The sequence below is a fragment of the Ctenopharyngodon idella genome, chromosome 22 (assembly GCF_019924925.1).
Source record: "Ctenopharyngodon idella isolate HZGC_01 chromosome 22, HZGC01, whole genome shotgun sequence".
Taxonomy (NCBI): Eukaryota; Metazoa; Chordata; class Actinopteri; order Cypriniformes; family Xenocyprididae; genus Ctenopharyngodon; species Ctenopharyngodon idella.
Window position 1 is genome coordinate 12,433,332 of NC_067241.1, and position 24,083 is coordinate 12,457,414.

General features: G+C 37.0%; 1 protein-coding gene across 3 annotated transcripts in view; it reads right to left on the reverse strand.

The window, feature by feature from the left end:
- The window catches only part of acap3a (ArfGAP with coiled-coil, ankyrin repeat and PH domains 3a), a 73,379-nt gene extending 52,405 nt beyond the window's left edge, over positions 1–20,974 (reverse strand). For all 3 annotated transcript variants that reach the window (XM_051880180.1, XM_051880178.1, XM_051880177.1), the window contains exon 1: positions 20,797–20,974. In XM_051880180.1, the coding sequence (XP_051736140.1) occupies positions 20,797–20,843 (47 nt within the window). In that variant the 5' untranslated portion in view covers positions 20,844–20,974. The remainder of the gene's footprint in view (positions 1–20,796) is intronic.
- Positions 20,975–24,083: the final 3,109 nt, after the last annotated feature.

A 24,083-nucleotide genomic window follows, 5' to 3' on the forward strand; every position in this document is an offset into this window, starting at 1 on the left:
TTATGATTCACCTCGTAGCTGGTTGGAAAATTTGTCATGCCTGGTTAAGACACTGCTTACTTATTTTCAGATAACCAAGGAAATTTCCAGTACTGTTCACAGGAAATCAGCAAGTTTACATTTCTACTTTGACAAAATATGAAACCAAAATGCAACACAGAGAGACAGCTCGAACTGAAACACACTGCTGAAAAAGTTGTGCAATAAATTCTTTGCGCTTTCTGTTCATATCAAAATAACTGATGTGAAAACAAACCACTGAGCTATTTTAGCTATTTCACTGCGAATACCATTTGAAGCAATGGATGCTATGCAAGTAATGCACTGAAACGGCCAATAACTGCAGGCCACCAATGGGCTTTGATGCAGCCAAAGATCCCAGCGTGACCCTTTGACTCCAGTCTGACCTCTGACCCCTGGAGGGAGAGCAGCTGCCCTAGCCATCCCTCATAATGACTAGAGAATAAACAGAGATGTTCATAGACAGTCTTAGCTCACACACGCAAAACACCCTTTAATAACACTTCAGCAGAGACTGAGAAGTACTTACACAGTCAGCCTATATTACAACGGTAAATTCAAGTCTTCAAAGAGAAAGGGAAAGTGTCAAATGGATTTACTGAGTCAATATAAAACAAACATGTGTTTCAGAGCTTAGAAAGAAAATATATAGGTTTCATTTCTGTAGTTAAAACAATAAACCGACTCCACAAAAGGAGCAAAAGTTCAACTACTATAGTCTAAAACGCGTGTCAACGCTGTTCAGATCCGTTAAGAGTAAAATACACTCATAAAAAGACATTTATTGTTTCATAAATTTTCAAATACATTCCCTATTGGAAGAAAATGTCTGCTGTCTTATAGAAACAGTTCTCCCAAAAATGCAAATCTTGTCATCTTGTGAAATTCATGATTTTCAAACTACAAAAAGGCTGGATAATACAAAAAAAGCACCATAAAAGTAGTCCATATATGGCACGTCAAGACATTTTCTACAAGGTTTGACGCCTGTTCCTCAACAATAAGCTGTCAAATGAATTCAGACGACTTGGAATATAAAACAAAAGTCATATGGAGAACTTTTATGATGCTTTGTTGTCATTTTCAGAGCTTAACAGCCCTAGTCTTCATTCACTTCCTTTGTATGGAAATTAGCAGCATGAACATTCTGCTAAACATAACTTTGTGTTCCACAGATGAAAGTCAAATGAAGTTTGGAATGATATGCGGGTGAACGAACGATGACAGAACTTTTATTTTTTGGTGAAATATCACTTTAAATGTTCGATAGTTTATGGCTTTTTGCTACACATTAACATTCATGAGATATGATGAAGCCTTTCTCAGAAAAATGTAAGAAACCAAATTAAATTAAAAGTTTTGCTAATTTTTTTTTTTTTGTCTTTACCGCTTTCAGTTTTAATTTTGGTTTGCTGAAGAAAGAAAAATCCCAGAATTCTTATTTCTTTAACAAACTGTGTATTGTTACTCTGTCTCTGTCAGTTTTGACAGGCTGTAAGCATAAGTTGTTCTCCAAATATTCTTTGTCATGGTCTAGTAGTGGGATCGGCGCTAAACCCTGGGAGTGGCCAGGACAACGCTGGGGCTTATGGATGAATCCTTTGGGATTTAAGCCTGAGAGAAGGAAGGACGGGGCCATCAGACCACTGGCTCGGGTCTCGTGAGTTTGAGAGAGGCGGACGCCAGCCGGCCTCACAGCACTGACCCAAAGCATCCTTCCTGACCCCAGGCTACAAACTGGACAAATTAGCGTCATTTTCCACTGTTCTTTTTTTAAAATCACACGTTTTGGTACCTGCAATGTCAGCAAACTATTAAGTAATTAACGGATATGACGGACGAGAAACGACATCAGCGGATGACGAAAGTGATGGACAAAGTGGATTTTTACAGGAAGGAAAAAAACAGGAAGGAGGAAGAGCAAAAAAAAGAAAGAAAATACATCAAGTTCACTACAGTTTCACAGGGACGTGTTTTCCTTCATATATGACACTGACTTTGTCATTGACAGCAGATATTGAAGAAAAAAATATTAAATTATATCTGATATTTTTACATCAATGTAACTCAACGTCATTCATCTCCAATATCAACCGATATTTTATTAAATATTTTAATATAATATTTTATTACAATGACGACAGACAGATAGATAGACAACATCATATTTATAAAAATATTACTTTTTTTAAATATCGGTTGGAAATTTAATTGTGATGCTCATTTTCTCTATTTTTGCATTTAGATTTCTTTTGCCATCATCTAAAACTCATTTAAAGTTAATCTTTGAAAAACAACTGAATAACTCTGGTAAATGTAATCTCAAGCAAATCTCTCAAAATGAATATCCTTTTTTTATACTGTGCTTTTTAATGTTGTGATGTAGGGCTGCACAATTAATCGAATTTCTAATCGTGATTACAATTATATATGACACAATTATGTAATTGTTCAAAGGTGCAATTACAAAAAAAAAAACTCCACTTACATTATTCTGTGTGCTTAAGATGTTTGTTTTGTTATTTTTACACATTATCTTAAGGGTTTTTTTTTTCCATCATTTTAATTTTAGTATTTGTAGTATTAACATTATAATACAATTCATATTTTTACTTTTTTTATTTAAAGAAGAAACAAAACCAATGTATAGTTGACATTTGAGGCTAATGCTATAGAAAGCAATACAAGTTTTTCAGGAAGAATATTTTCAGCTTGTTTATTTTCATTTAAAAAATATGGAACGTAGTTGCTTCAAACAATAGTATAAATGCTATTCAAAATATTCAATGTAAATTAAGATAATCGTAATTAATCATCGCAATTACAATTTCAAGGGAATAATCGACAATTATGATTTTTGTCATAGTCGTGCAGCAGCCCTATTGTGATGCCTAAATTCACTAGTACAGTAGCAAATTATTGCTTTTAGCTTTTACATTTATTTATCGGTCATCAGCAATAATATAAAAATAATAATAATGATTTTATAGGCTATTATAGGTTATTGTCGAGTCCTGAAATTGGTTTCAGTTGGCAAAATCATGGCAATGTGCATTTCCAAAATCATTAAATGAAATCAAAATACGCCATTTTGTGTCACAGCGAAGGTTTTAACTGCTCAGTCAGTTCTGAATCAACTTTTGGACAGTGTCCTCCAGCTTTTTACAGGATTCATTTCCAGGAACAAAAACTCCCCGTGTCTGGTATGTTGTTCCAGAGCAGTCTAAACTACAAGTGCAGCCCACAAAAATGTAAGATCTCTCCACATCAACCAGAGCCAAGACTGCTGCAGCGTCAGGAGATTATTTTATGTGCAATTTTTCTTTTTGCTTTTTGGGTATGGTCAGAAACGACAGCATAAATCCTCATTCCCTCTTTTTCATTGAGCTTTCTCTCTAGCACAGAGGCGTCCAAACCTGCTCCTGAAGGGCCACTGTCCTGCAGAGTTTCACTCCAACTTCCCTCTACACACCTGCCTGGAAGTTTCTATGCCTAATAAGAGCTTGATTAGCTGATTCAGGTGTGTTTAATTGGGGTTGGAGCTAAACTCTGCAGGACAGTGCTCTAGAATGAGTCTCTTTTGTTCTTCACTGCAGCAGTGACACATTGTGATGTGATCCTCAACCCGTCTCAGCCCAGCCAGACGGAGTGTGTCTGTGTCTCTTCGCATCTCCACAGACATTTTTGCATGCTGGAGTCACGACAGACCACCCTGAGCTAATATAAACCAGCCTAGCTAGCCAAGACGCTTCACATCCTGAACACTCACTGTCTGCCCTCCGTCTTCGCTGCTGGACCTATCTGCGTCTGATATTTCACTACATAACGTCCTTGCCCCTAGTGTTATGTCTAGCTGTCATGAAGATCTAACATTCCTGATATTCCAAGTTGCCTGAAATTGAAATGAAACACTGTAAAGCAAAAAAAAAAAAAAAAAAGACACAGGCTTAATCTAAGAAATGCTCTGTAAGGAATGTGCACTGAGTACTTGTCTATAGTTGTGGGAACAGAATGTATGGCAATATTGTGTGAGAACGAAATACGTGACCTGAAAGGGTTAATTATACCACTTTCCTCCCCACCGTGACAGTCTTTGTTCGGTTGCTGGGCTTCACGTCTGAAGTGTCTGTTCCTCAGGGGCGGTGAACTAATCGCAGGCCACACGCAAAGGGTCGTTATACTGCAAACACCCAAACCTCCCTTCAATTTACACCTGCCTACACCGAGACCCCTCATGTACTGTGGGAGATAAGATTATAACTTCAAGTCAAAGGGTTTAGCCAAGATTTTTCAGACAAATTCTTTTTTTGTGTGTGCATAAAATCACCATATCCTGGCAGTTTTATTCATTTTACTTTTATTAAAAAACCCAGAACAACTGTACATCAGTGGAAGGATTGAGGCTCTATAGCTTCCGCAGGACTTCTAGGAAGAGCAAATAATGACACAATGAACTGTCTAAAATAAACACACAAACAACTCCAGAAGGAGGTCATAGATCAGAGGTTATGCCCATCTCTCCTTCCTCCAGATGTTTCCTGAAATAATAAGTTCTTGACGTCACCATGCTGTCATCCTGTGGGTGCAGAACCAGGATGTTGATAAACCTTCCATAGTATGTGAAGTAAACCAACATTGGTCTGTCACAGAGACAGGAAGCGACACACATTGAATAATGTCCATCCTAAACACACTGATATTCAGCACAGCCTATACAATTGTGGACGTCACCAACTTAGTTCTAGAAGTTTTTTTTTCCCCATTTATTTAATTTCAGGAAATTATTTAAAGGCACAATATATAAGATTTTTAGATTAAAAAAACCCAAAACCACTAGAACAATGGTATATATTTTGTTGACTTGTGTACTTACATTATACAAAATGTTTCCAACAGTGTTTAAATCCAGAGAAATCAGCAATTTTAACCAGGACACGGAGCATGTCGTTGCGTCGCCTGTCAATGACGTCCCGAGGTGAAGACGACAACTCCCATGATTCCACGCTCATTCATGGCGTCATCAAGCTATGCCTTTTTTTTTTTTTTATAAGCGACCTCTAGTGGTGAAAATTACATATTGTGCCTTTAATAAAAAGTTTATACATCACAAACTTTGGGCCATATTTTAACGATCTAAGTGCATGGTCTAAAGCGCACAGTGCAAGTGTGCTTAGGGCGTGTCTGAATCCACTTTTACTAGTCTGACGTCGGGAAAAATGGTCGCCGTGCCCGGCACATGGTCTAAAAGGGTTGTCCCTATTCTCTTAATGAGTAATGGGTGTGTTTTGGGCATAACGTGCAATAAACCAATCAGAGTCTCATCTCACATTCCCTTTAAAAGCCAGGTGCGCTCGCGCCATGGCGGATTCGCTATTTACATGGCGGAATTTGCAAGCGGAAAAACTGAACGCTCCTCTAGTGAGGAAACGGATCTGCTCGTGCAAAGATAAAAATACTTTATTGGAATCCACTCATATTTCGAACGCACTCTTTAAATAACAAAACAAATATTGCGCCATTGACTTTAGACCAGTTTCAGTTGGTCAATAGCACAGTCTATTTCAGTTGCCTCAAAATAGCAATGCGCCAACAATGCACCTGAACACACCTCATTTTCAGACCAGCACACCCATGGGCGCACAAATGGGTGCAAATACATTTGTTATTTAAACAACGTGTGCGCTGGACATTAAAATGATAACTGCGTCGGGCTGAGACTAGCAAAAAGCGTCGCATTGCGCTGGCTGTATGATAGGGGCCTATGATTTAAAGCAAAAAAAGTTTGAAAATCAACTTCAACATCTTGGAAATTAACTACTCATCCCATAAAGCATTGCAAAGGATAAATCATTATAAATCATTGATTTTAAGTAAAATACAACATCTTGAAAGGTTTCTACGGTGTCTTTAAAAATATTTTTTTAAATCTAAAACCCTACTGTTGCACTCAATAGGAGATCAATCATAATATTCTCTACATTTTAGGTTCAGAAGTGGAGAACACGTCAACACAGGAGGTATGAAGGAGGAATGTCAGCTCAGCTATTCCACACTGATGGATGTGGCCAGTATATATTTAGTCCTCTTGGAAGTGGCAGCAGGTCTTTTGGGAATCGAGCTTGCTTCAGTGTGCAAACAGGCCTGCAGTAGGAAGAGGAAGTTTCCTCACGCCTCATTGAGCCTTAACGCAAACCGCAGGCTCTCCTGAGACACAGAATGCATCGATGTAACATTGATGCAGTGAAGGGAAAGCCAGTGCAAACCAGTACAATTACACGGAGCACGCCAATGAGCATTAACTGAGGTTTTATGGAGTAATTTATTATATGATGCTGCTAATTAGATGCTCATTTTGCACTATTGTTCAAAAGTTTGGGGGCAGTATGTTTTTTTTCTTTGTTTGAAAGAAATATTAGTACTTTTTATACAGCAAGGACACATTTATAATGTTACAAAAGATTACTATTTCAAATAAATGCTGTTCCTTTGAACTTTCTATTCATTAAAAACCTTGAAAAAACATTTTTTCCACAAAAATATTAAGCAGCACAATTGTTTTCAACATTGATAATAATAAGAAATATTTCTTGAGCAGCAAATCAGCATATTAGAATGATTTCTGAAGGATCATGTGACACTGAAGACTGGAGTAATGGAAAATACAGCTTTTCCATCACAGGAAGATTTTAAAATATATTTAAATAGAAAACAGTTCTTTTAAATTGTAATAATATTGCACAATATTGCTGTTTTACTGTATTTTTGATCAAATAAGTGCAGCCTTGGTGAGCAGAAGAGACTTTTTCCTAAAAAAAAAAAAAAAAAAAAAAAAATGACCGACCCCAAACTTTCAAACGGTATAAAAATTTTAAAGCAAAATCTATTCTAAAATATAATAGTTCTAACTCTATATTATGATTGCATTACCTGCTGTGAATCTCAAAAATATGTTAAATTCTAAAAACCAAACAGTGCAAGAAATTTGAAATAATCCTTTTTCTTACAAGTTCTTAAAGGTAGTGTAAAAACATTAGGTATAGTTTAGGCACAAAATCAGGAAAACAGGCAAAAATCGATTTGTTTTGCGTAAAATTATTATGAACTTTATCTGATTTTACAACTGCAATCTTACAATTTCAAACCAATCTTGAAAACAGTGAAAACATTTTTTTCATTGTGTTAAAAATAAAGGATTAATACAGTTTAAAATAAATGATAAGTGACATTTGGTGACAATATCATTATTAACAAATAACTATTTTACTATTTGCAGCTATTGAACATTGGTATTCCTCATTTTATTGAAGAGGACACTCAAGGTTGTGCACTACTGTGATTATTGTCATTGTATTATTCAATTGTAAAGCACATTATACACAAGAATTGTATGTCACAATGTGCTATTGTACTCTATTGGCTTTGAAAAACCTGGCTCACTCAGTTTGAATGGAGCTTTGGGTGCAGTGAATAAATCACACACACACACACACACACACACACACACACACACACACACACACACACGCCCTGCTGCCTTTGCTGAACCTTCGTTAATATTCCAGTAGGCCACCATCATCCACATGCGCTTCCTGTGCTGCACAGGGACAGGACAGAGCAGCACAGAGCGAAAGACCCCGAGCGTGCTGAGAAAGCGAGTGGGTTTGGCGCGATCAGAACCAGATGCCTGTAAGAGCTCCAGATGTGAGTCAGCAACATCCCAGAAACATAACCAGACAGAGCGACATGATTCACAACACACACACACACATATGGCGGAAGAGGAACCATTAAACACAGGACAAAGACTCCGACGGAAGAAATAAATAAAATAAAGAAGTCAGGTTAAAGCCAAATTCCCTTTCTGTACTTCCTTCAAAGCAGTTCCTCTTTACTGTACTGTGCAGAGTAAAGTACATCAATCAGTAAAGAACTAGCCAGTTGAAGATGGTTGTAATCCACAATTCGAGCTAAAGTCTTCAAAATGTTAATATACTTAGGTAATGCTACAATTTGATGCAAAGTTGCAAAGCAAATGTAGTTCAGTTAGGTGTTCACTATGTCATACTGCCTTAAGACATGACCTAGGCTGGTTAACACTGCTAGGAGACAGCATCTAAAGCATCTTTCAGCAGGGTTTTTATGCATTTAGATCATACCTAAACATGAGGGTGACGAAGCTTTACGAATCTTTTGTTTCGAATCAGTGGTTCGGAGCACGTATCAAACTGCTAAAGTCACGTGAACTAGTGAAATTTCGAAACACTTATGATGTAACGAAGCCTCGTTTACTGAAATCATGTGACTTTGGCGCTCCGAACCACTGATTCGAAACAAAAGATTCATAAAGCTTCGAAGCTTCATGAAGCAGTGTTTTGAAACCGACCATCATTGTTGAATAAAGTCATTATTTTGTTTTTTTGGCGCACAAAAAGTATTCTCGTCGCTTCATAACATTAAGGTTGAACCACTATAGTCACATGAACTGTTTAAAATATGTCTTTAGTAGCTTTCTGGGCGTTTGAAAGTGTTAATTATCTTGCTGTCAATGCAGGCCTCACTGAGCCATCGGATTTTATCAAAAATATCTTAATTTGTGTTCCGAAGATGAACGAAGGTCTTACAGATTTGGGATGACATGAGGCTGAGTATTTAATGAAAGAATTTTCATTTTTGGGTGAACTAACCCTTTAATTGGATGCAACATCCCTTTCTTGACTCATTTGATTCGACTACAAAAAGACATTTAGTTTAATTCTGTATTTATTTACTTATAATCATGAATATTTTTGCTTTCATTGCTTTCAAAACGTACACCATAATGGTTCTCTGCTCAAGTTAGACATAAAAAAAACCTGCGGTTCAGTAAGTTGATTCCATCCATGATTCAGACCTCTGACTCTGATTCACCAATTGATTCATTGAAAAGAATCATAAGAATTGCACATCACGTTGCAAAAGTATGTTCAAACTTTGTTAAATACACAAGATAAGAGCGCCTACATCATTTCTCAGCCTCAAGCCTGATGGCAGTAAATCGCGCCGGCTACAGTACATGAATAATCCTCAGAGAGCTTTACGGTAACTATTTATATAAACTCTGAATTATAAGAGATTTACAAAACCATAACCACCCGCTGAGATGCTGCCTGCTGTGAACTTCCTGTGCGGGTCAGCAGAAGGGAAAGATGGGAGTGGGTGGATGACGATAATCCTAATTGAGAACCATTACATCCACCTGCTCGTCACGCTAGGGGGTTTTTAACAGCTTTACCCGTGTTTTGTGGGATTGGAGGTTGTTTACTAGTACTTTAAGAAATGCTGCATATCTTAAAGTTCGAAAGGAAACGTCTTGCATTGAATGAAGGGCTTCATGTTGTTCTTCCTGTGGAGACGGCATCAGAAAGACTGATCAACAGGGGGGCTTCATGGGAAACTCTTTACAGTAGAAAGAGAGATTTACTCTTAACAAACAGAAATCTGAGAGCAATTGAAATCAGATGCGCATTACGTACATTCTTGTGAGTTGAAGAACCACTTATTTTTTTCAGGTTTCAGGTTTCCCAGCATTAGCTTGCCTCCAAAAATCTCACTATATTTCCCCCCCTTTTCCTGTGCAATGTGCAACTATCAGCAAAGGATTGTGTTGTGACTCAACAAAACAAACCGACATCATTAGCCAAACAGGAGCAGAACATCTCAGAGGAAGCAAACTGAGTCATACGGCCATATTATTAGATTTCCTTTCACTTAATAAACCGTTCGCACTCTCTAAGGGTCGTCACTCTTCCAGGATGTTACATAAAAGTAGATTTGCAAACCGCTCAGAAGCCACAGCCTTTGTGTGGCGGTGTGTGAATGGAGCGGCTATTCAGCTTTTGTAGACAGGAAGGACTGCCAGGCTTCACACAGGGCCCTGCGCACAAAAGGATGTAATGACATCACCCCTGCCTCAGAAGTTAAGTCTGTTTAACATGACTTAGTGGGTCTTGGGCTATGTTCACACTGTCAGTACAAATCTGATTCCAATTGGAATCTGATCTGAAATTATTGACTGTCCACACTGTGTATCGCAACTGCTCAGATCTGATTTGTGTGTCCCATGCCGCTCTTTTGTTTTCCGGAATATCTGCATTGGTATTTATGACAATGACGTTGCGTTGGTAGGTATATGCCCAAAAAAAAAAAAAAAACGCAACATGGAGGGGTTTGCAATACGGATGTTGTCTTTCCACCTGGTATTAAGATGCGTTTTGGTCACGATTGGATCACGAAGTGGACAACGCTAAATACAGGTGTAAACGGGGTGTGAAACGTTTTGAGCTTGTCCCTTTTCGACCACTTCCAGAGGTAGTCAAAAACGCATTTGACCGGATTGATTTCATAGTGGAAATGCTCAAGCATTCGAAAAAGATGCCTACTCTCCGCCTACTGAACTAATGCGTAAACATTATGGGAAGCACGCTAGCCAGACGGGATTTAAACTTTGTCGGTTTGGTTTGAAGATGAAAAATGTACCAAGCACAATGTTCTCTCACCATTCCTGATTTCTAACACACACTCGCAGCGTTCGGTGTGGTCTATCGGCTGTCAGAGCAGAAATGAAAGCTGCTGCTCTCCGAATGTTTTTCCGACGTTCATATGTAAAACATTTACCTGCCCATAGACCCTCCCCTTGAAGAAATCAGGACAGAAGTGGTTGAAAGTGGACTAAAGAGACGGATTAAAACAGCAGGTGTAAATGGGCATGTGTCTTCCTCGTTTACTTGTGATCCGATCGACCGAAATGCATCTCAATACCAGGTGGAAACAGTGCCTTATTTACATCATGACAATGTGTAGTCGGATTCATATGAATAGGATTTCAAACCACATATTAATGTAGCTTGAAATGGATTTGTCATATCTAATTTCATGTGATTTTTTTGCCATCTGATCGGATTTCAATCGAAAATTTGGACTGACGGTCTAAACAGGGCTTTAGAGGTCTCAGTCACCTTCATGTTCTTCTGTTGATGAATTATGAAAGACATTAACGTGTTCAAAATCACAACAAACATTTAGAGTGCATTTTGCCCTTCAAATTCAGGCACCAGGGTTGATTTTTATTATAACTAAGCGATTTCAACTTTTTTCGTTTTTTGTTATATCATAGCAGAACAGTCTTGAAATTTGTTTTATCATTTGCAACTACAAATGTTTTTTTATTGTTTTACCACCATTTCAGACCCAGATTTTCAATCTTAAACTATTAAAATCCATAATATAAGTATGAACTATTACATGATACTATGATAATCTAAACCAATGGTGAAACAAACAATTTCAATATTAATTGCATGAAAATTAGTTTTTAAAATAAAATAAAAAAAAGACAAAATTTTGACCCCATTGAACAATTCTGCCCCTAATAATTTTTTTTCTTAATAAGAAATAAATTTTTTCAAGTTGGTTACCAAGAAGACAACAGTATCAGTGAAGAGCTGGAGATGAAATATGACAAAACAAAACAACAAAAAAATGAAGGTAAAAATATTTCATTCTGCATCATTTCCAATCAATTATCCATTTTATTTACAATTTTTTTTTTATGATTCAAAATATTATATATAGATACTGTATATAAATACTAAAATAACATTGAACACAATATGCTGTTAAACACAATAGAAGATTTGAGATGTGGTGGAAATGACACTGTGGTGAAAACAAAAGTGCCTGTAGTTGAAGAAACACCCATTTACACTTTAAAATATCTAAATTCTTCCAAATCAAAGATGAGAACTGGAATCTCATCGTCTCTTGCTTAGATCCTGGGCCATAAAACTAAACCTACTCCCCCACAATCCTCTGCAGATTACTCTTCCTCTGAAGTCAACTGCTCGTCTTGGGACTGGTTTCTTTCACATAGTCCTATCATCACGTGGAAGGAATCCTCCGACGGCTGTCCTGCATTGCCTGGAATGGAGCCTGGCTAAGAAATCCTAACTAATCAAAGAACTACAGGCTCATCCTATTCCCTGAAGAGAAAAGATCTGGCTCTGAGAGGAAAGAATGTGGTCAGGCACTCAAGGAGTTTACCACAGCAGGAAACAAACTACAGTTGCTTTATGATTACTGAGGTGTTCTGAGTGATTTTAAGCATGTTGCTATGCTGTTGCTCGAGTGTTCAGGGTGCTTGCTTACTGGTCAAAAAGCCCATCCTCAAGTCTGTATTACCCCTTTTGCACCAAAATGGCGCTGGTTCAAATGCCAGAGATAATGCACACTGTAAGATTTATAATAGTCCATTACGACTGTTGCATGTCAGATTGTATGAACATGATCCCCGCTGTAAGCCATGTCACACTGATCTCAGTTGTCATTCATGTCAGATTGTACGGCAGTTAAAAATGGACTCGTCACATCATCAATCCGTGACACGTTCAGTGACTGTGATCTGCTTTTACATGCGGGATTGAAATGGCGGCGAGCGAACAAAATCAAACTCTGCGTTAATTTTGATCATGGCTTGTCTTAAAAAGAAAAATGGAGTGTGTGTGGAGCAAGTGATGGTTTGTTGTTGTCTCACTAAGTGCATCATCAGGTTCTGCGCTCCTATTGGTTCTTGATTTGATGGTTGTTGTAGGAGAAGTCACACTGCAGGAATGTGCGTTAAATCTTCAGACAATGCCAGAATTTTGTCTGAGGTAAAATTTGATCGCAATGGTCATTATTCGACTGCTGGCGAACATGTCAAACTAGCGATTAAAGACTTTAGATTTTGGCCTAGGATCAGAAGAATCTTTTAGGATTCTCAACATTTGTTTTAGACAACCAAATTGTGGCCAAAATTGTACAGCGAGAACCCGGCTTAAAGGATTAGTTCACTTTAAAATGAAAATGACCTCAAGCTTTACTCACTCTCAAGTCATCCTAGGTATGACTTTCTTCTTTCTGATGAACACAATCAGAGTTGTGAATTAATGAATATCCTGATGAACTCAGATTGTGTTCCTCAGAAAGAAGAAAGTCATATATACCTAGGATGGCTTGAGGGTGAGTAAAGCTTGGGGTAATTTTCATTTTAAAGTGAACTAATCCTTTAAGAATCTCTATCAGATCGGGCCGTTTTTCACTTACTTGAGAACTGAACAATGACATAACGAACTACATGACTACACTTAACGCATTGCGGCTAATTTTCAACTTTTTGTTTTTTAGGTTTTTAATTTTTAGCATTTTAACATCCAAAGTAATTTTAAATACAGCATCCTCAAGATATTACAGCATGCTTTTGATGCAATTATCGATCAATTCACGCAATTTCATTATATTTTAGATAGGCAAAGATATGTATATTTTAACATCCAAAGTAATTTGATTCAGCTAATGAGCCATTTCAAAATTTTCATCTGATCTGGAGCAGTTGGATCAAGCAGAGGTGGTCAAGCGGCTGTCCGCACACCTTGACGTCCCGGGACCATGTTCAGTAGGGAATGTGGGCTAATCCATGATTAGCAGAAACGTTCAAACTGCTGACCTAATCCCTGTTGTTTTCACATTGAGGCCGTCGTCCCACGAGGCAGGACAAATCAGTGACACCCTTAGCAAGATCGATAGAAACTTACAGCGTCTTCTTTAATAATGTAGAAATAGGACGATTAAATTAACGGGCCGGCCTTCAAGGCGAGCCTGACTCTGGAAACTAGACAATTTGTCTTTTAAGTGCCAGCCGACTAATTAGCTCTATATACACACAGAGCTAAAGGGGGCAATGCACACTGATTTAAAATCAAAACTTTGCACTCACTATGCACTCTTATGATTTTAATTGGCCTAGATATTCTCATCTATATTAGCATCATGCTAAGATCTTGTATGCAACCTCTAATCCGTCAGGAAACCTGTTTCCACCGCATTGCTTCAGGGGCCGCAGTCGTGCAGCACAGAGGTTTGTAGCCCAATTATGGGAGGGTGCCTGAACCCATCTGGCTTGTGATCATGTGGGTCTGTTGAGGTAAGGAAGAAGTCGGGCCCTACTGGCACATATTCAAAACAGAAGGAGGTCAGGAAGTAGAGCAGAAGAAATAAGAGCATGTTGCAGAAATCCCTTCCAGCTCAAAGCAACAGCAACTCTTCAGGAACAACTTCAAAAACAACCAAACCATACCGAACAACAATCTCTCTGAGGACATGCTGGAAAAGTCAAACAGTTTGCTCTTTTTCTGTGCAACATGAATTAAATGATTGGGTAATGGTCTAGTGTACTTTTAAAGTAGCTTGCCTTGTACAAATGTTTAATAGATAGAAGCAATCCATTCCCCATCTTTGGTCAGCTTCCCTTGGTCAGGCAGATATATTCTCCTGACACTAATTACAGTCTGTATTTCGTTTAAGGATATGCAACAGTTATCTAACACACCTGTAGACAACATTTAATCTGCTCAAAATAACTCTAAAGCAGGGTTAAAATGATCTGTAATCACAGATGAATGAGGTCATTGTCTAAAACTGGACCTAAACAACAAGTCAACAAGGCAAGCACAATGAATAAATGACCCAAAAAGCACTTAAAATGAGGACAAAGTCACAAAACAACAATTATTGTACTCATAAGCTCATTAGGCTCAAATTTTCCAGCTACGCAAGTTTGATTTGTCATGCATCGTCGCATTATTTGTTCATTCTTCAATTTGTAAAAGTAAGGGTTCGTTTACACATCAACGATATACTAAAAAAGTTTTTCACTTACAGACGACAACATTGTCAAAACGGATCCACGAAAATGATTAAAAACGCTGTATTCTGCTGCCAGGCCAGTAGTTGGCGATGTCACTTGGTAAAGAAACACTAGGCTACATGGCTACAGACTGAACACGTAATACGCATGCACATGACGTCACCGTTTTCACAAATTCATGTTTTTGTAGTTCACATGGAGACAATAACAGTATCATTTTTTTTTTTAAATTGCACATGGAATCCCGTTTTTTCAAAAGTTTGCATTTTCAGGCCACCAAAATGCATTTGTTGTGTAAATGAACGTCCAAAACGCATAAAAAGTTTTCCGTTTTTAGTTACAAAACAGTGTCATGTAAACGGCCCCTAAAAGTTTCAAGATGTAGGAAAACTAACACTTGGTGGCAAACAAACACTTTTATTTAAAAATAAAAAAGACATGAAATTACCACTATAACCAGTAGGTGGCAGCAAAGAAGCACTTATTGGCTTATTAGCTATTTACACTCTCTCATATATATTTTTTTCCACATGTTTTGCTTTTGAATTTATATTTAGACATTATGAAATCACTATTATAAAATATTAAATCATCAATAAATCAATTTTTGTCAACTACAACTTTTTGTACTGAATTATGAAGTAGGAAAAGTCACAAAATCTCTCTCTTTTTTTTTTTTTCAAATTACACAGAAAGCAAGTAAAGACCGTTCCTTATATAATCACTAAAGCGGTCGGTCAGTTCAGTATGATACTATAGAAGCAACACACCAACAGAAGAAATCCTTGCTGACAGAGTAAATTCAAGTTAGCAAGCTATAACCAAACAGTTTAACTCATATCATCTCAACAGCTGTAATAGTCTTTGAAGAATGCTCATTAAAGTTGTACAACAAGACGGTACAATGCATTCATGTTTGCATTCTGGCCTCGAATACTGTTTTTGGTCTTTGTAAATTCAAAATTAAGCAAAACTCAGCTGACCTAGTGGTTAAATTAAATCTGTACACAAGTCCAAAAAGTCCTCTCCTGGTGTGACAGGGTCTTACAGTTCTCACATGATCATGAGAAGCCGCCATACATCAACCAGCTGTTGGACTCCAATCATGTTGACCCAATTGATCCGTCTCAGTGAAAGAAGCCAGTGTGACAGAGAGGCATCATGGACAATGAGAACATTCTGCAACAAGCTGGAGACGACACATGTGAATCATAAACTGAACTTATGCCGCGGGTCACAGCAACAGGACGAGGATGTGCCCCCTTTCCACAATATGCTCCATACATATAAACAGCAGGTCCATTCAAGACCCAGTCAATAACACTCAAAGTCACAAGGACTGAAGTTTCCTGGAACTTTAAAAGGATCTGTTTTTGATAGAGATGTAATGACATTAAAATTCATGTTATGGCTGATATTTAAATTCTATACAATTCTGTCTAAATAAAATAAAATAAAATAAAAATAAGCCTTGATGACGTTAAGAGACCAAAAAAAAAAAAAAAAAACTGACCCCAACTTTTGAACAGTATATATATATAATATATATACAGTCAAACCAAAATTTATTCAGACACCTTCAACATTTCACACATTATCACAGTTTATTCACTATAGTTTAAAGAAATGGTAATAAAATATGACAAGATCTCAGATAACATTTAAGCAAAACATGGTCAGGTCAAAGTGTCTGAATAATTTTTGGTCCCAAATTTTTATCAATTTTACTGGTAGTCCACTGTATGAAGATTTTTTTGGGTATAATACGTCACAGTTTACTTTATTTTGCTATCCTCACTTACATAAATGAACTATAGTGTCCTGCACCCACTAGTAAAAAATATATTAAAAACTTATTTTATATACTAATATACTAATACTAATATACTATACTATATATATATATATATATATATATATATAAAAATGACATTAAAATTCATGTTATGGCTGATATTTAAATTCTACACAATTTTTTGTCAACATAAAATATTATGTAATTATGTCAGTTTTATATTATATTTTTTATAATAATTAGAATAAAAGCTCTTATTTGATCATAGGTCTTCTTGCTAAATGCAGTGTTGTAGTGACAGTTTCAGTGGTCATGGACCAATTTTGTTGGACGCAGTGACCTCTCAATCATTTGAGGTAGGAAAAAGCCTGCATTGCACTCAATGAAACATTAAAATAACTTAAAAAGCATCACAGGATGGAGCTTCTCTATAAAAAGCATCCGTCCTGCCAGCGAGTTATTGCGTAAGGCGCTTTATTGATTAAACCATCCATCTTAGCACCCAAACAACACCGGCTCATATAAGCCCTGTGTTTCCTCAGACAGTAAAAAAGGTTTCAATGAAACTGGAGATTGGTACTGAAAGTTCTGGAGATGTGATGAAATTAGTAACTTCTGGCCAGGCGCTGGAATGCATCGGTTCGTTCGCAGCGGGGGTTGGAAAGAAAGGTGACACAGCAGACTTGAGTCAGGAATGGTGAATAATATTTGGTCAGGTGGCTACAATCTGCTCAGTGCTCCATATCTGTTAGCGCTATAGCTGAATTCAGAAAATTGTAAACACACGATAAGGATAACATCTGTTATGAAGACTAAATTTTTGATTGAGCACAAAGAAAATACTGCATTCTGCAATATGCAAAACCTACTGGCACTTTTGTGGCCTTGACCTTTCAAACTACCATCAAAGAGTGACTAGACGGGTCTGAGTCCAAACCACAAGGTCTTTGAGGGTTGCCAGAGATTGGCAGGGATCAAATTGCAGGGATGGAAATTGTAAAAGATGCAAGAACACCGTGTAAAAAGTCAGTGTGTGAAACTAGCCATGCAGAGGTAATGCGCAGCATGCAACCAACAAGTGAAGGAAGTAGATTGTATTAAATGTTTTAAATGAAGAAAAACCCCAGAAACTTCCTGAGATCTTACATAACAGCTTTTACCTCCAAAGAAGAAGCATTAACACAGTGGTTGTGCCTGGGGTGCTAAATAAACCAAAACAAAAGTTTTGGGTCTTAGTAAAAGCACATGCACTACAGGTCAAAATTTTGGAGTTTGAGCAGCAAATCAGCATATTAGAATGATTTCTGAAGGATCATGTGACAAGACTGGAGTAATGATGCTGAAAATTCAGCTTTGATCACATTTTACTATATATTAAACTTGAACAAAATTATATTAAATTGTAATAATATCTTTAATAATGTCACTGTATTTTTGATCAAATAAATACAGCAATGGTGAGCAGAAGAGGCATCGTTCGAAAATATTAAATAATCTTACTGACCACAACAAGCATGTCAAGTCTTTACAGATTACTTTATTACTTATTATACATTCAAAAGTAGTACAAAAAGGTAGAATTTTGTTTGAATGTTTTAGATAATTGACATTTAGTTACTGCGCTAGTGCAAGCAAATTACAATATAAGACGAACCTCAATAAATTGTGCCTAGAAAATTACTGAAAATTCTTTTGAAAACATTTAATAATTTACCAATGTTTAAAATTCCTTAAAAAAATTCTTTATAAAATAAATTATAATTATAAAATAATCGACCGCCCTCAAAGTTACTGGTTGCGTCCCAATTGCTCTTTTGGTTCCCTTACCCAAAATATTAACACATGTTTGTGCTACAGAGATAAATGATACCTCAAATTAAGTGACTTCTTGAAAAGAGGAAGATTTAATAATCTAGTTTCTTCATAAACATTAGAAAGTTCCTGTAAATCCCTCAAGAGATTGAGGAGACCTGACTCACACAGCCAGATGGCATCCATTAAGGTGCTGCTTCCCAGTCTGGAAGTCTTTGATTTGGAGCAGGGATTATGCCGCCTGCTCACACACACACACACACACACACACACACACACACTCACTCCAACACATTGACTCACACACACACGCTCACGTGGGGAGTAATCGGAGCTGGTGCTGAGGAGGGGATGTGGGTGTAAAGGAATGCTGGTTTATTTGTCTAACCTCTGGATCTCGGTGCTTACCACAGTCACAGCTAGAGTCAGTGCGTGGGACATTCAGAATTCTTTAGATCCCATGTTCCACCATAACGTTCAACCCACCGTACCTCCTTCCTCTTGGAATATATTGTCAAGAGAGCCATCGGATGGGAAGGAATTTTCTCAGCCATTTACATTTACTCTGTACAAGCAGCTTTGCATTAAATGATACTGTTTTACCCAGTGTGCTTCATGACAACCAACATATGATATATATATATATATATATATAGAGAGAGAGAGAGAGAGAGAGAGAGTATACACTGTATTTCATTGCTTTTATTCAGCAAGGACACATTAAATTGTTACCAAAAAAACGCATTTCAAATAAATTCTGTTCTTTGGAACTTTCTATTCATCAAATAATACTGGAAAAAATGTATCACGGTTTCCAGCATAAACTGTTTTCAACATTGATAATAATAAGAAATGTTTCTTGAGCAGCAAATCAGCATATTAGAATGATTTCTGAAGGATCATGTGACACTGAAGACTGGAGTAATGATGCTGAAAATTCAGCTTTGATCACAGGAATAAATTACACTTTAAAATTGTAATAATATTTCAAAATATTACTGTTTTTACTGTATTTTTGATCAAATATATGCAGCCTTGGTGAGCAAAAGAGATAGCCTAGAGTATATACAGATACAATATATAAATAAATTATATATAAAATTATAGGTACTGGTATAAATAAACTAGTAAACTAATCTCTGGACAACTGGCAACCATTATGAGCCATTCCTAGATGCTACCGGCATAGAAATGTCACTTCATCTTTTAAGCAAAGACAAAGAGGCATTATTTTGAGAATTAACTCAAGAAATGCGGTGCATGATTCAGCCTCAAGTGCCCATGTATTCACAGCCAAAAAAATACTCTGAGCCCTAGAGAGGAACATCAGGACATTAGTGCACGGGATATGAGCCATGCTGAATGAATCATGGAAAATCAATGACTGCTGAGCATTGGATAGCTGGCCAAACATCCCTCTCACAGTCAGTTAACGTGGTGTAAATTACAATTACCATCACCTCAATCTGTCAATGAACAGATTTGGTGTTACTAGTGTAAATCTTGACCGTTAAATTGGTCATTAAGAGTGTTCAGCACCACCAGATTACTAATGCAATGTCTGATGGTCAGTTCTCATGGGTAAGTAGGGTAATCAATGACTCAAGCAACAAACTGCAGACTAATTTCTCATTTAGAAAAAGTTTCTTTCCAAGTTACTTAAAGCTCCCCTTTAAAATGAAAAAAAAAAAAAAGAAAAGAAAAAAAAGATCTGACATACCCTCCTGCTGCTCAGGTATAATGTAAACAAGATTTGAGGCCAGGACAGAATGCTTTTTTAAAATTCATAAGGGCTTACTTTTAGTCTATTTCTCATTCTTCAGCATACTTAACAGTGTGCAGGTCATATGGACTACTTTGGTAGTGATTTTTCCCTTTTTGCAGCTTGAAAACTGCAGTCACCATTCATTTTAACTGCATGGAAAAGAGCAGCCTAGACAGTTTGCAAGTGATTTTGTGTTTGACAGGGGGAAAAAATAACATCATACATCTTTTTAGCAACAAAATAGTAGATGATGAAAATTTTGATTAAGAGCACAGTGGTGATAGTTCATGAATTGACTGAGATTCAAAACTGCGACCTTTCAGTTCTCAGACCAGATTTCTAAGCACTATACGTTCACTCACTACATGATCCTTACTAACAAGTTTTCAAAATGTACTGCATGGTAAATAATATTCTATTCAAATTACATAAATTATTCAGATTGACCAAATAAAAACTGCTTCATTCATACTGTCTATTTCATGGCACTGACCTGACTGATCAAATCAGATCATAATACATTCATTGAGTAAACAACAGAATAACAGATAACTGAAGACTTGCAAATGGAAATAAACAAAACCTATATAACATCTCATTCTCAACATGACATTATTTACGCATAATATCATCCAAAACCTCTCAAGGCAAACGCTTCAGTGGAAAACAGATATTTCAGCTTACCGAAAACGGGGTGAATCTTTGATGCAGTCTTCAAAATCCACCGTCATAGTTGGACGATTTATTTCCAGAGATTAAAACTGAAGTTTCATCGCCGTCAGTAAACAAGAGTGTAAATGTAAGATATCCCGCGTACTACAGCCTCTTTACTCCACAGGCAGAGAGTGAATCCACTCAGCTCTAACACACGCTCCTAATGCTAGAGTAAGGGACTATCAACGGTTTCTCTACTCTGACTAAAACGCGTAAAATCGTCAACGGCCATACTGAAAGTGTTGTCCTTTTCATTCTTGGTCATTTTTGCTACGAAAAATAAAATAAATCATATAAAATAAACGTTATATCATGCAACCTTTTCTGGAACTTTGCTACAGAACGATGTAACATTTAAAAAATTTTTATAAAGTTATTATTACAGTACATTGCAGTCTTATTACAGTGTTTCATCAAATAATGGTTGTATATCCACAGAAGTCTCAGCTAACCTTTGAATATATCCGTTTATCCACTGAATACTTGCTCTTAATACTATTAAAGGTAGGGTAGGCAATTTTAGAGAGGCTAGCATTAGCAAGCTAGCTTTGAAAGCATGAGATCCCACCGTCCCTTCAGTGCAGGGTTGCCCTGGTTGTCACAACAAAACCTGCCCAATTGCCACTCAAAACTAGCCAAAAATGAGCCCGATCACATTTGGGGGGTCCCCACAGTAAAAATTGCGTTCCGGGGGGTAAAATTAGTGTTTTTGGCAGGGCTCCCCTGGTAAAATTCGCATTCCAGGGGCTAAATATCACGTTATTTGTGGTCGATTCAACCCGCGGCAACAGTGTAAAAGTAGCCTAATTCCGCGGGAAGACCGCAGACTTGGCAACACTGCTTCAGTGCGCTCTCTAAAGCCACGCCTCCTTCAAAACACGAACGCACACAGCAGAGTCACGACACGAGAGATGGCGTTAATTACCTCATGTCTCAAAGCAAAGTAACATTACAATAACGTAAACAACTTAGAGAGCTCTTTCTTGTACCACCTGACTGCTGCAGATTCATTTCTGTGTTGACATAGAAACGGATAAATCCGAGTCTGAGGACGTGAACAGCTCCAGGTAGAACGTCACGGGTTGCCTTCTTGTAATTACAGTTATAACATGGCGTGAACGCAGCATAAGCTCATTGTTTTGGTTCAGGAGGAACTGTAAAAGGCTGCTCTTTGTTTGTGGTGCTTGGCGACTGTCTGTCTACAACTCTGAATAGCCTTACGGAAAGCGCTGATGACGTGTCATGTCTGCGCGAGCAGGTGCGCGGAGGTATGGAAATACATATGTTGACAGGCAGGTAGGACATCAATGATTGGATGAACATTTTTTGGTCCTGAGACTTCCACAGAAGACATATGTACGTTTTAATATTTAGACCACTTCTATTATTGTTTGTTATCAAGATGTGAAGAGAGTTTTAACCAGAATAATAACAAAAAGTGTTTATAAAAAATTGCCTACCCTACCTTTAATTTAGAGTTCCAATCTGCAGACATTATCAAATAAATCAGAGAAACTGTGTTGACGTTTTCTCATAAGTACTTTTTAACAGACTGCTAATTGCTAAACAACTGTTGAGCTAATGAAATAAAACTCTGAGCTATGGAAAGCCACAAAGGACAGAAAGCTCAAGCTACATATGTTTTTTAGAGTTCATGCAGTGTTAATATCATGCAACCTCTGATCTGTGGGTAAGTCTGAGGCAGATCAGGTTGGTGGAGACTTTTTAGTTCCAGAAATTTTTGGAGTTGTCCCTTAAAAAACAATGTAACATTTCAACATTCAAGTTGGTCATATCAGTATTTCATCAAATAATTGTTGTATTTATATATCCACAGAGGTCTGAGCTAAGCTTTAAATATAGCCTATCCACTTATCCACTGAATACTGGCTCTTAATACTCAATATCATGTGAAACAGTATGCATTATTTAAAAAGAAATATTCAATGCAGTAGTATGCTATGTTGTTACATATCTTTATGTGCATATTTAATTCAGTAAGTGGCATCCAGTTATAATCGCAGAAGCATTTACGTGACATTTATACATTGGGAGGTGCTGTTATCAAAAGAGACTTAAAGTGTATTCAAAGTATACTTTTTTTTATCACATTGCATGTTTCAATAAATGAAAGAAAATAATAATAATATAATACTGTCTTCAACAGATTTGTAGAAATGCTTTTGTGTAAGAAGATTCAATCTTTTGAGATGATCCCTAAGTCTATTTGGACTCAACACACCCCCTTGTCAATCTTATATTTACATGAGAGGAAGAAAAGCTCATGCAGAAGTCATTTGTAAAAGGTCATGTGCTATTTTACTTGTTATATAAGGACTATTTTCTTTCTCTTTTTTCTTAAATGATATGCTATTAGTGTATTTGAAGTCTGTTAATGTGCAAAATCTTATCTGATCTGTAAGTAATCATGTAAATGCAGGATGCACTGAGCTCCAGACTGTATGACCCTTGAACTGCATTGAAGAATGTTTTATGTTATAGTTTTAAAGTTGAATATGCGTCTATACACATCATCTTTTTCATCCTATGAGAATGTTTAGACTATGAATTCTCTTCTTTCCGCTCTTTCAGGAAACCTTACTGCAGCAAGGAAGAAATCTTTCAACATATGTTTTAACTTTGATGACAGCTTCTCTCTTTCTTGTCTTGTTTTACAATTCTAGTTCTTATCCAGGTTTGGAAAGCAGCACCAGTTTACATAAAATGCCTGAACAGCTTGGAATATCAGCATCTTGCCGACCACTAGCAACATATGAACTGAGAACATCAATTCCATGAATCTGAAGCTTGATGAACTTGGATGATTTACCCTGTAGCGCTTATTGCCATCTTTAGCACCAAGCACAGGATTAACAATAACAGAGTTGCTATTGCTCCGTCTGTGTCAGACTGCTGAATCAGGGTCACAAATATGTTTCTAAAGGACTAAAGGATAATATTTCCTAATAAAGAAGAAATATGAGTCTCAGTGGAAATATTAGCCAGCCATATTTTATCACTAGATACGTCAAGTCGGTGTAAATGTAGACAATGCAATCATGATAGTTTTATTGATCGAAAAAGCACATTAATATTTTATTAGATTTTTATGCATTTGTAAATGTTGCAAATCTAAATGCATAAATTGTATTCAATGTATACATTTTATTAGTTCCCAGCAAACAAAAATATATTGATTTTTTTGACCCAACGTTTGGGTTAAATGTTTGACCCAACCTGCTTGGTTGTTTTTACTT